The sequence below is a fragment of the Geotrypetes seraphini genome, chromosome 4 (assembly GCF_902459505.1).
Source record: "Geotrypetes seraphini chromosome 4, aGeoSer1.1, whole genome shotgun sequence".
Taxonomy (NCBI): Eukaryota; Metazoa; Chordata; class Amphibia; order Gymnophiona; family Dermophiidae; genus Geotrypetes; species Geotrypetes seraphini.
Genome location: NC_047087.1, coordinates 169,497,647 through 169,511,635, shown reverse-complemented (window position 1 = coordinate 169,511,635; position 13,989 = coordinate 169,497,647). Strand labels below are relative to the sequence as shown.

At 40.7% G+C, this 13,989-nt stretch overlaps 1 protein-coding gene across 5 annotated transcripts in view; it reads right to left on the bottom strand.

Annotated features, from left to right (window-relative positions):
• WDR59 (WD repeat domain 59) overlaps nucleotides 1-13,989 on the bottom strand; it is a 256,257-nt gene that overhangs the window by 110,758 nt on the left and 131,510 nt on the right. For all 5 annotated transcript variants that reach the window (XM_033943868.1, XM_033943869.1, XM_033943871.1 and 2 more), the window contains exons 17-18: nucleotides 10,952-11,021; nucleotides 1,292-1,445 (exon numbers count right to left, since the gene is read on the bottom strand). In XM_033943868.1, coding sequence (XP_033799759.1) covers nucleotides 1,292-1,445; nucleotides 10,952-11,021 — 224 coding nt within the window. The remainder of the gene's footprint in view (nucleotides 1-1,291; nucleotides 1,446-10,951; nucleotides 11,022-13,989) is intronic.

Genomic DNA, 13,989 nt, shown 5'->3' with positions numbered 1-13,989 from the left:
GAGGGAAAGGGAAAAGGATGCAAAAGAAGATCAGCAGACTTTCTCAGAGCCGAAGGAGGTGCTGCTCAGGGCCAGATGAAGAGGCAAGTTTCTCCCATGAACTCTAATATTACAAAACATGAGGCTCTAATCAGTTCAACAAAAATAGATCATCATCCGGGAGGAAAAAATGGCAGAGGGGAAAAAAGATAAAACTAAATAAGTTACCAGAGATGGCTCTAGGTGCAGGCAGCACTCTAACCTGGGGAAGGACAGTATTTCAGCTATTTTCTAATAATACAGAAAGCTTTCCCGCTCCTACTCAGCACAAACTGTAAGGCACTACTTCACTACCAACAGAAATCAAAAGAGAATAAACAGCAGACAGCAAAATTGACCCAAGGAGTCAAAGCTTTTGCATTTGTACATATATTTTAATGACGCTATTAATAATTAAATCAATTTTTTTTTTTAGAGGTTTGCTGGGTAGGTTCTGAGTGGTCAGTGTCAAAACACTATTATTTTAACTATTTTATTATTTCTTTCCTATTTGTAAATGGAGTTCTTTTCAAATTCTAAATTGTAATTTTGTACACTGCCTAGAAAGATTACTGAGCTGGAGGTAAGGCAAGAATTGAATAAACTTGAAACATGTTCAATAATAAAGGTAAGAAAAATATGTAGGTGGTGGGTGCCTCCTTTTAGGCAATCTGATGCCATTCAGTACCTGGGCTCACAGATGGCTGTTATGGAATACTGGCGTAACCTGGTATCAAGGTGCCTAAAATCTAGGAACCCTCACTTATGCCAGCAATGGACCTGGTGTAATTGTAGGCACCTAAATATGGCAAGGATGCATGTAACTTACAACATTTTGTAAGAGGCTCATGTAAGTAGCCGTAATGTCTTTTGCCCCTCTTTGCATTTACATTCTATACCACTTATGTGCACCTTAAGAATAGCGCTCAACTGTTTTACTGACATTTATAATGCAACTGTATTCTTACCAGCAAGCATGCAGATATTCTGAATATTCACACTCAGAAGCGGCACTGAAACGTGGGTGACTGGTTACAAAATTACCTTCATTATGTGTATGATTTCTGCACGTTCTGCTACTTATAACAACCCCTATAGTGTCACCAGTTTCTTAAGGCTTTTTCAAATTTAAATTAGTTCAGGCACTAAACAAATTTTAAATTAAAAAAAATATTTTTTGTGTGTTTTTGGATAGACAGTACCCTTCACTAATGCTAAAGCTTGATTGGTATAAGTCTGACCAATAAAGGAGATGAGAAAGGACAGTACCTACCCTCTCCTTGTAGTAGAAAGAGCTGATGGAAACCTGCTCCTTTTCACTGCGGGTGGGGCTCCCACTGTACAAGCGCAGGTTACCTGGGGTTTCTGAGCGGATCTTCATTGGTGTAATCATTCCGCTATGATAGGCAGAAAGAGCTGACAAAGACCTGCCAAAAATAATAATAATAATTGTGCTCAAAGTAGTTATTTAGGGAATAATTTTACAAGAAATTTTTAACAGCAGCTCACATTCTTGAGCAAGCACTTATACTATTATCCTGGAGTAGACACACATTAAAAAGCGTACCCTAGGACAGGGGTAGGCAATTCCAGTCCTCGAGAGCCGGAGTCAAGTCAGGTTTTCAGGATATCCACAATAAATAGGCATGAGATAGATTTGCATCTCAAGGAGGCAGTGCATGCAAATCCATCTCATACATATTCATTGTGGATATCCTGACAACCTGACCTGGCTCCAGCTCTCGAGGACCAGAATTGCCTACCCCTGCCCTAGGAAAACATAGGAGTCAATATACAGAAGGGTTTAGGTGGCTCTTGACTGCTAAAACCACACTGAGCAATCTGCCAATATACAGGTAGTGTGTACCTGAGCACCCCCAATATTGAGCAAACCTCTTCCCACACCCCTTGGGGGGTGATGTAGCCTGTTACAAAGGTTTGGTGTAGGGGAGCTCATCCAGATGTCTTAAGGGTTCTCCAAGGGAGTTAAATTGCTCAAGCCTCTTAGATATCCAGTGATGCCATCCTGAGATCTTAGTACAGGTGGTCCCCGAGTTACAAATGCCCAACTTAAGCACAACTCAAACTTAAGAATGCGGTTGTGGCTTTATTTGATTTCACTGTATTTCCAGTGGCATAGACTCCTACATTTCTCCTGTGGCAGATTCAGGAATGATGCATGGACATATTAAGAAAAGTGTGTGGTTGTGCATGCTGTACCTTAGAGGAAACACTGGTAAGGACAGTTGGCCCAATTGTCATCTGGAAGCAGAGTTAAGAAGCAAGAATCTTAAAATCTACAAGTTCTGAGTTACATACAAATCTGACTTAAGAACAGCTTTAAAAATATTAACTTGTTCTTAACCCGGGGACTGCCTGTATCATATTGTCAGCACTGGTGAGTGCTCTTTTGAACCTCAGCAGAATGCCACTCTGAAGGTTTCCACTTTGTAGACAATTTTTCTTGTGGCTATCTGTTTGGTATGAAGGACAGAGTTACAAGCTGTGTCCTGTTGAAAGCCATTCTTAGCCTTTTCAGAAGAGAAAATGGTTCTCAAGCCAGTTCTTTCCTTTCTTCCTAAGGTTGTTACTCCATTCCACCTTAATCAGTTGGTTTTCTTATGAATCTTTAGGCAGTCTACTGACAGCAATGTTAGTGGTCATTGGCATTAGTTGGATGGTGGACGGTCACTCAAATGTAACTTGTCAAGAACCAGTGACTTCAAGGAGTCAGACTCACTGTACTTTTTGGTGGTTGTAGGAAAGAGGAGGCAGTACTGAATTGAGATGGTGACTGGGAACCAATTTTGGCATGCAGGCCAGTTCCCTCAAGGCTCATTCGACTCAAGGTCAAGTGTCTTCTTAGGAAGAACAAAGGACATAAAAACATAAGTAATGACTCTGCTGGGTCAGACCAGAGATCCATCATGCCCAGCAGTCCGCTCACGCAGCGGCCCATCAGGTCCAGGACCTGTATAGTAATCCTCTATCTATACACTTCTATCCCCTTTTCTTTCAGGAAATCATCCAATCCCTTCTTGAACCCCAATACCGATTCTTCTTCAAGCAATTTGCAAAGCAACCACTTTGGTGTCATTGTATTTCTTTATAAGGCACTATACAGTAGGTTAGATGTGCAGACTAGACATGCTTCTGATTTTGGGGTCTTTGTGTTGTCTGCAGGTTGGAAGAGTTCCTGCTCTTTATGATGTACCAAATAAGTACTCTTTAGTGTCCTGACCGCTCTGGAGGGATAATAAGGAAGGTGAAATTAGGTTTTACCTGCTAATTTCCCTTTTCTTGTAAGTCCAGACCAATCTAGAATCCACCCAGTATCACAATAGTAAATAGATTTAATGAGATATGCTTGAAGGAATATCGGCATAGTATATTTCTCTTCATTTGTGGTCTAAAAGCATGGTTTGTTAAGTTTCTGGGGTGTCTGATGTTCCCTTTTTATCAAATAATATAAGAATGTATCCAGATGTATCTAGTCCTACCCAGAAGAGAAGGAAACAATCTCTTATTTTGCGACCTCAGGATGTGAAGTTGGGGGCGACCTTTGTCCTGAGATACCCATGCAAGTGTGTTTTGGTATATAAAGAGAACAGATATATTTTCAATGAGCCACGGCAGTAATCTAAATTTATTTCGTCTAAAGATGCTAAGTAATTAGCCTATGATTTCAATCTCTTCTAATTAGCTCAGAGAGGAATAGTTTGAGGGTATTCAAGCCTCATCTATAGTTTTCCTGTTATCTTTTCTTTCCTTTGGTAAATCTCAGTAATTTTCAGCTCTGTCTCCATACAAATAGATTGTGGACTAACTATACCATGTAATATAATATTTGTCTGATATATATGATTTGGATTTTGTATTGCTTATTTTCTTTGCATTGTATTTTTTCCATTTTTTTGACTGATGTGAATGTCAAAAATTATAAAAATTAATAAATAAAGAATTTAAAAAAAAAGTAATAACTCAAATTCCAGTAGAGGGAATTTGATTAACACAGAGTACACATAACAGTGAGAATCAGAAGGGAGGGGGGCATTCCTGGGACAGTATTGGACACTGTATGAACACAATGCCTGCAGTCAAGTGAGCAATTAGAGGTGTCAGCATAACTAACCATAAGGGTTATTGTTCAAAAAGCATGTCATGTGAGGGGAGGAGTAAGTATCCAAATATGGACAACTGTAAATATGGTCGGAGGTCTAAGAAATAAGAGAAATGGGAGAAGTAATTAGGGGTGGAGAGACTAGAAGAGGCAGAGAAAGTATCTGAGAGGTTGTGAACTGTCATTGCTCCATCCAATGAGTAAGCAGGCAGGAGGGGCCAAGAAAGGTTTATATTAACTATAAAACTAAATGGATGTATTGATCTCTGTGTGCCTACCTTGAAATTTTTGTGCAATTTGGACACCTTTCCTGGTCAGAATGAAAACAAAGAAAATTACTTTATCAAAACCTCTGTGGCATTCTTTACAGACTTGGGCAGCGTTTCTCACAGCTTCATCTTTTTTCAAGGCCAGTTTTAGATATCAGGAATAAAACAAATGCATAAATAGTCTTTCCATCATATCAGTTTTCTGTACAATCTTATAAAAGCTCATCTTTTGTCTAAAGAATATGCATGCAAATTAATAAAGTGAAATGAAATCACATGTAAAAAGAGATTATTTATTTACCCTAGTAAGCTCTTTTCCAGGATATAGGTGAGACAATCTAGACCAGATGTGCCCACACTTTTGGGGCTTGCGAGCTACTTTTAAAATGACCAAAATGATCTACCAACAATAAAATTTTAAAAAAACACAAAGCACAGCATCTGTGAACACAACGAAAAAAATGGGCAGCTAAAACCGAGTCAACATGGCTTCTGCAAGGGCAGGTCATGCTTCACCAACTTATTGTACTTCTTTGAGGGGGTGAACAACCAGGTGGATAAAGGGGAATCTATAGACATCATTTACCTTGACTTCCAAAAAGCCTTCTAAAGGTACCACACGAGAGACTGCTTAAGAAGATATGGAACCACGGGGTGCAAGGGGAGGTCCACCGATGGATCAGAAACTGGCTGGCAAACAGGAAGCAGAGGGTTGGAGTAAAGGGCCATTACTCAGGCTGGAAAGGGGTCACGAGCGGAGTTCCACAGGGGTCGGTGCTAGGACCGCTCCTGTTCAATATTTACATAAACGACCTAGAGGCGGGAACCAAGTGTGAGGTCATTAAATTTGCAGATGACACCAAACTATACAGCAGGGCTCAAACCAGGGAAGACTGCGAAGATCTCCAAAAGGATCTAACGCAGCTGGAAAAGTGGGCCGAAAAATGGCAAATGAGCTTCAACATAGGGAAATGCAAGGTCATGCACGTGGGGAAAAAGAACCCGATGTTCACATACAGAATGGGGGGAACACCGCTAGGGGTCAGTAACCTGGAGAGAGACCTGGGAGTGATGGTAGACGCAACACTGAAGGCATCGGCGCAGTGCGCCACAGCCTCAAAGAAAGCAAACAGAATGTTGGGTATCATTAAGAAGGGTATTACGACCAGGACGAAGGAAGTCATCATGCCGCTGTATCGTGCAATGGTGCGGCCGCATCTGGAGTACTGTGTCCAGTACTGGTCGCCGTACCTCAAGAAGGACATGGCAGTACTTGAGGGAGTACAGAGAAGAGCAACTAAACTGATAAAGGGAATGGAAAATCTGCCATATACCGACAGATTGAAGCAGTTGGGACTTTTCTCACTAGAAAAGCGGAGACTTAAAGGAGACATGATAGAAACCTTCAAGATCCTGAAGGGCATAGAAAAAGTAGACAGGGACAGATTTTTCAAATTAAGGGGCACCACAAGTACAAGGGGGCACTCGGAGAAATTGAAAGGGGACAGGTTTAGAACAAACGCTAGGAAGTTCTTTTTCACTCAGAGGGTGGTGGATACATGGAACGCGCTTCCAGAGGCTGTTGTAGACAACAAAACATTAAATGGTTTCAAAGAAGGTTTGGATAGATTCCTAGAAGAAAAAGGGATTGAAGGGTATAGATAGGTATAGACCACTACTCAGGCGATGGGCCTGATGGGCCGCCGCGGGAGCGGACCGCTGGGCAGGATGGACCTATGGTCTGACTCAGCGGAGGCAACTTCTTATGTTCTTATCATTTATATTCCGGGTTTTTTCAAAGAGGTCAGGCAGATGACTCTATGCATTGTCACCTCAGTAACAACCATACAAAAATAGACAAATATATCCCCCTCTCTTTTTACTAAACCACGATAGCAGGGAGATGCACTGAATGCCTAGCGCTGCTCTTGACGCTCATAGGCTCCCTGCGCTAAAAAACTCTATTGCGGTTTAGTAAAATGGGGCCATATTGCAAAATATAGACAGCAGATACAAATTCTCAAAACGGACACATTTTGATCACTAAATTGAAAATAAAATCATTTTCCTACCTTTGTTGTCTGGTGATTTCATGAGTCTCTGGTTGCACTTTCTTCTTCTGATTGTGCATCCAATCTTTCTTCCTTTCTTTCAGCCTGTATGCTTCCTCTCCTCCAGACCTTATTCCCTCCTCCAACTTTTTCTTCCTCTCTCCCTGCCCTTTCTTTCTTTTTTTCTCTCTTCATGTCCCCTTTCTTTCTTTCTGTTTCCCTTTTTCCCTTCTGTCTCCCTGCCTGCCCCCTTTCTTTCTTTCTCCCTGCCCTCCCCCAAGCCACTGCCAGTGCCACCGCCATCAGGGAACAGGCCCCCAAGCTGCCACCACCATCGGGGAACAGGCCCCAAAGCCACCACCTCCCCAAGCTCTCCCTGCTTCCCTGCATTGGGCCAACCAGCATTCCTCTCCCCGATGTCAATTCTGTCGTCGGAGAGGAAGTTCCGGGCCAGCCAATCGCTGCCTGGCTGGCACGGAACTTCCTCTCTGACGGCAGAATTGACGTAGAGGAGAGGAAGGCTGATCAGCCCAGTAGATTGTGAAGGCAATGCGAGTCTATCATGGAGCCTGGGATGGGCTCCGCGAATGACTCACTTTGCCTTGGCAACCTACCAGTCGATCGTGATCGACCTATTGGGCACCTCTGATCTAGACTGATGGGTTATTTCCCTATAGCCTGTGCTGCTGCAGAAGAAATCCACTCTGGATTTTTCACTCTGCCTCTGCTGTATTTCCCTGGATTTCTAGCTCCACCTACAGTTAGTATCCAAGCACTGAGAGTCACCCAATACACATAAAGTAGAGGCACTTGAAACAACAGGCACAAACCAATGGTTCTGCTCAAGTACTAACTCAACAGTAATGTTAACCACCAACATAGGCTGCAAAGAAGCTCAGAAACTGCTCCCGTATAAACTGAAACATATATACAAAGGGCTGATGGGCATCCAAGAATCAGTTTGGAGAAGCATAAAAAAAACTAAGGGCTAGATTCACTAAAGATAGTGATTCAATTGTAGTTGGCCGATTCTCTGGCCAATTCTCCAACAGCAATTGATTCACTATCAAGTTTGCATGAAAACCCAACTGATTCAATCACTCAGTGAGCGATTGAGACATGCACACAGCCTTAACATCAGTGACAGGGAAAGCAGCCTCCTATCATTGCTGTTAGGGCTTCTGTGCTATACAAGATTTTTTGATCAAACTTTAGCATTCCAGGCTAGTAAAATGAATACCTGGTGGAGTATCCTAATTCCTCAAGCTCAATCTTATCATGCTTTTAGAAAAGCTTTGAAAACCTATTTGTTTGATAAATTCATATTTTAATTGTTTTAGTATTGTATTTATGACATGTAAATTTGGTGTATCTATTGAGCAGTAGTGGCTCGTGGCCAGTAGGGGGTGATGTCTATGGGATGGTAATGGAATAGACGTCAGGACATGATAGTGCAGTATTTTTGTGGAATTTTTCTACAAAAGGGCCTGTTTTCGTATGATTCTGGGTAATTCTAGTTAGATACAAGCATATGTGTTAGTTAAGGCTACGCCCAATAGAAGCGTATGAAAAACTGGTGAATAAAAATCTGATTATGGCTGTAGTCAAGGCCAGAAAAACACACTACAGATTAATATTAAGGGAAAGTATAATAATATTCTTTTTATGTACTTTGCTATTACGCTAGATCATAAAGGAAATCAGGATATACATGGACTCCATTTTGTTCTCTGTCTTTCTATGTCTTTTTGTGTTTTGGACTCCATTTTGTGTCAGTGATTTTCTGTCTCTGTCTTTGTTCAGGTTTCCCGCTTCTAAGCCACGTGGTTCTAATTGATACCAGATGTGCTTTAGGCTGGCTAGGAAGAACATATTGGATTGCGTATCCCAAGCTGAGATATGGCATGCATTAAAATATGAGTGAAATTATAAATGAATGAAAGGGGCCCCTGGAGTGATTATTTGTATGACTGTGTATTGAACAAAAGAATGGGTTTTGAAAAAACATATTATATATATATTTGCAACCTAAAGAAATTCAAAGGGCACAACATCTGGAAATAATTAGCAGTTTCTAGCATAGAAAGGGGGGAAAACAGCCCCTCCTTCTCCTCCAGGATAAGGCTTCTGTGTGAAGATCAATGAAATTTGAAACTTGTCAGCTCAGGGAGAGGGCTGAGAACATTTCAGCAGGCTGAGAATATTTCAGCACCCTTTTAACAAATGATTCTCTTAATATACCTTTGTGACAAGGATACAAGGAATATTGGATATGTTATAAAATGTTAATGTATATTCAGAAATGAATGTAAACAAAATGAATATGATTTCTGAAACTTTAAAACGTAGAGGAATTTTCTTTGTCTAACTTTTAAACACCACCTTTGTTAATTTTGATTGGCTGACAAACCGATGATGTCATACTGAGCCAAAGGTATATAATGGAGTGTTGCGAAATATTGAGCTGAGTTCGTTATCAGAAGGCCAGCATTTTGGCAACTATAACGACCTCCCACTAACGCAACTAGCCTTTTGATGTCCATGATAGAAAAACAGAAACAATAAAATTACTTTGGCAACTTTTCGTTAGTGTCATTTCCATGTTTTTATGTTATTTTTCACACCTTGAGTGAAAGCTAGAAGCTTAATTGGCAGCTGCAGCTTTATGAGTGCGTAGGAGTCTAATGCCCATGCTCACTATATGATTCGCTGATTGTCCAGCTTTTCTTGATGTAAACCGCCTAGAACTCACTGGTATGGCGGTATACAAAAATAAAGTTTATTATTATTATTACCATGCCTGTGCACAGCTTTAACAGCAGTGACAGGGAAAGCCCCCCCACCCCTGTTCTGGCACCCCAGAACCACCGCCACCCCCCTGAACCAAAAAAAAATGGCAGGAAGGAAGCTCGCTTCCTCATGCCACTGGACGCTCACGCTCCCCCCCAGGAACCAAGAAAAAATGTCAAGAGGAATGTCCACTCTCTTCTGCCACCAGATGCCCCCCTCCAGGACCCCATGCCCCCGTACCTGGAAGTTGGGAGCAGGAGGTACTGAAAACACCTCCTGCGACGACACTGGGCCTTAAGCCCCTCCCTGATGCATCATGTGATGCATGGGGAGGAGCCTGAGGTATCTGAGCCAATCAGGGACTTCCTTAGGCAGGAGACTAAGGAAGTCCCTGATTGGCCATTTGTTTTGGGGGTTGATATAACTGTTGCTGAACTGTAAAAGACAAACCTACAGCCTTACTAGAATATATTAACCCATCATCTAAAACCTTCTCCAAAACGCCACCCCAGTTAAAATGCCACAATTAAAAGAACACTCTACCCTGCCCCAACATCTCAATAGTAAAACCACCAAAATGTAGAACACTGAAACATACAGCAATGATTAAATTTATAGTGAGGGCCCCACAATGGGTTACTTCATGTCTACCTACGGTACTTCCTGACTCCCAAAATGCAAAACTAAGCCCCTCTCAGCAAAACTTCATCCTGCACCCAGCTTATGCACTAGAGCCCAATCGGATAAGCAAAAGCAAACTGTCATTGCACAACTACAGTCCCATACCAACGTGAAGAACTTTGAAATTTAAAAGGCTCTACACATATCCAAAACATGCAGACAAGCTAACAATCAGAAAACAGAGAAATTTAACTTTACCTTCGTTCTCTATGCTTTTAGAACACTCCTGCTACAGTGAGTTTGATTGGGGAAGGGGATAGCTGATATTTTCTGGAGGTCATAAGAGTCCAGGCCCTTGGACACATTATGCCTTCGCAGCTTTCGCTGAGCTATTCTCCCACTTCCCCGGACAGCGTTTAAGGACTGAGATTTGGGAGGGTAGTAGCTGAGAGTGGGAAGGGAGGGGGTATATAGATAAAATGGTTTGATGACAACTTATTATCATGGCTATCATGGTAGCTTATTATTTTGTATGGTGCTTTACTTGTATTGTGTGACCTGTATCTGCTAAATGTCATCAATAAAAATGTTTGAATTAAAATGGACTTGCAGTTAACTTTAAAAGAGCTCAGTGTGGATGGTGCAATCATTCAGTCTGTCTTACGAATCAAACTAAAACTTTCTGCCTTGTAAACATACACTCATGTTAAGAATAATACTCAGCTGCAAACAAACTATAACAATTCTAGTTACAGTCATTTTAAATCAGATACAAAGGACAGATCTATTATACTTTCAGGCACAGTACCCATCAGCTCTATCTGTTGTGGAATGTAAGAGAAAAGTTCCTTTTTTCCACAAATATTGAAACCCCTCTGCCCTTGCTTTTCGTTTTGTTTTTCCAAGGATTAGAAAATTCCCTACAAATATCCCTTAGGTACCACAGAAAGATTAATTTCATGGCAGTGAATCTGTAGCTTCCTTTCATGCCAGAGATTACCTTTCAGTTTTTATTCTGACCCTTGTTCACAGTGACAGAGTTACTGTCCAGGTCTGATTTTGATCAGGGTTCAGAGATTTACCTGGGAGTAGGCTCTGTAGGAGAAATTGCACGATGCATCGTCATGGGCCGTGTGAAATATACCAGGTAGCCTAAAAAAACAGACGAGGCAAGAAATTCATGCACAGGTTAGTAGGATAACCTCTTATATAAACTTCACCACCTAGAAGTCTGATTAGGTGATATAACAAATTTTTTAATAAATTTGTAACTTGAAACTTTGCTAATATGCCTCCAGTTTCAGAAATACAGTACTTAACAGTCATTTCTTCAATGTGCTCTGCTACACCAAGTCTTCTAGGAATGAAAGGCATGTTTTACTGTTGCTTTCTAAAAGGGCCTGTATCAGGGATTCTCACCTTAGATTTCTGCATGCCTAACTCCTGCAGGTAACTGCTTTAACACTTTTTCCCCCTGAGGCAGACACTTACCACCCCAATTCCATTCAACCTATAAACACATTTGCCCACTCCCTAGATCTCCTCACAATGCACTCACCCATCTTCTTTCCAGTTCCCATCCAGCATCTCCAACCACCACTTTCCAGCACACTTATCTTCAACTCCTTCTTCCTTTCATTTACACACTTCATCCCGCCCCCCCCCCCCACCATCCCCTTCTCCCCATGCACTCAACCAGTTCCCCACAGCTTGTAGAACAGAATACATTCCCCTCTTGTCAGCTACCTATTTTTAGAATAGAAGCAGTAGGCAGTGGTTATGTTGCTCTGCTCTTTTGCTGATAGCTGGAGAGAAGGGTGGCAGTGGCATAAAATGTTTGATACTATACCTCATTCCACAAACAGCAAAGCAGTTAACAATAGAATGCAAGTTTCAAGTTTATTTAAAATTTGATACAAACGCTTATAAAAATATTTCAAAGTAAATTACATATTAAAATTAAGGGGAAACAAAGAAATCATAACACAGGTCAACACATCATTTTCATCAGAGTTAATGTTGGGTGGGTTTTGTAGTATTTTTCATGCTGATTTCAAATCTGTGTTTAGTTTTTCACTAGCATGTCACATTTTTGTAATGAGGCTCATTATATATAATTATAAACGTTAATTGGGTGATATATCATGCGTTTATAGGATAAACGTATAAGGAGGGTTAACAACAGTTGTCTTTGTTTTTATGCTACAGACCTTATTTACGGTGATTAATATCAGTCTTTATCATGCCAAGACATTGTTCTAATCATCCAGATAGTTTCTGTTAAGTCTGTGGTTCATTCATGACGAAAGCACAGCATCACCCAATTACCGTAGATCTGAAGAAGGTATACAAATTGTACTTTGGCTGTCCACTGGAGTGACCAGGATCAGTCTTGGGCTCCACATATCATCTGTACCAGTTGTTCCAACAGACTTCGTGACTGGCTCAATCGACATAAGGCAGCGATGTCATATGGAGTGATATGGAGGGAACCGCAAGACCATATTAAAGATTGCTACTTTTGCCTTGTGAACACAAGTGGATTCTCAGCTAAAACTAAGCACAAAATTGCATATCCTACTCTGGATTCTGCTATTAGGCCTGTTTCTCATGTTGACTCACTGCCTGTCCCTGTACCTCCACAAGATGGACTTGATTCTGTGGAACATGACGAGGAATGTGATGATGATGCAGCAGTGGGTCACAATCCAGAATTATCTGATCCTGATGTGAATGATGAAGATTCAGAACCAGAGACCTTTACACAAGCTGAGCTCAATGATCTTATTTGTGATCTAAATCTTTCAAAAGAAAAAGCATAACTTCTTGCTTCAAGGCTTAAGCAAAAGCACTTGCTTGCAAAAGGTGCTAATATAACTCATTACAGAAAAAGAAATCATAATTTAACATTCTTCACTATAAATGGCTCATTCTGCTTTTGTCATGACATCAACGGGCTCTTCAACAGTTTGTTACAAGTGCATTGTCCAGATGAATGGCGCCTCTTCATTGATTCTTCACAGAGAAGCTTGAAAGCAGTGTTACTGCACAATGGAAATTCCAAACCAAGTATACCAATTGCCCATTCTGCTCATCTAAAGGAGTTATGAGAATATGAAGAATTTACTAGAAGCAATCAGTTATAAAACACACCAGTGGAACATCTGTGGTGATCTGAAGGTCATTGGCCTGCTAATGGGAATGCAAGGAGGATTCACTAAATACTTCTGTTTCCTTTGCTTGTGGAATAGCAGATCGACAACTGAACATTATGTCAAGTGTGTCTGGCAGCTGAGGGATACCTATAACCCAGGGACAAGCAGTGTGAAATTTATACCATTGGTGGATCCTCATAAAATATTTCTTCCACCTCTTCATATCAAGCTGGGGTTGATGAAGAATCTGGTAAAGGCCATGGGTAAAGCAAACAAGCCAGGTTTTCAATATCTTGTTAAGAAATTTCCAAAAATCAGCACTGCAAAACTGAAAATTATTTACTCAAGGAGGGATATGATCTTTTCTGTCACAGCTCCCCAAATTTGGAACTCTCTTCTTCTCAATATAAGAGAAGAAAAATTACTTACTAAATTCAAAGGCTTACTAAAAAGCTGGCTGTTTAGAGATGCCTTTAACTGATCTTTCTTAATTAAATTACTTCTTTCTTTGAACTTATCTGGACAAGGAACACTGTTAAGTAGAAATTAAGTGGGTACTGTCCCCTAACCTTCTGTATCTTTACCCACCCTTTCATTTATTTTTAAATTGTATTTAATCCATTTTTTCCCCCTCGTTTTCTTTAGTGTTTTTACGTCATAATTTTCCTCTATGCCCTGTTTATTGGTAATTTTTTTTTTTTTAATTTTACCTACTTTTAATTTTGTAAATCGCATTGGATTTGGATACTGCGATTATATCAAATATTATAATAAACTTGAAACTTGAAGAAAGGGATATTTCTAGGCCCACAGATCAAGTCCGTTATGCAGGATGAAGATTTTAAGCAATCACTTTCAGCAGCTGCGCTTGAAGCTTGGGAGGCATTCAAGTGGTTAGTGGAAAACTAATATTATATAGTGTTACAACCTCTCCAACCCCATGCTGGTACTGTGGTATAAACAAA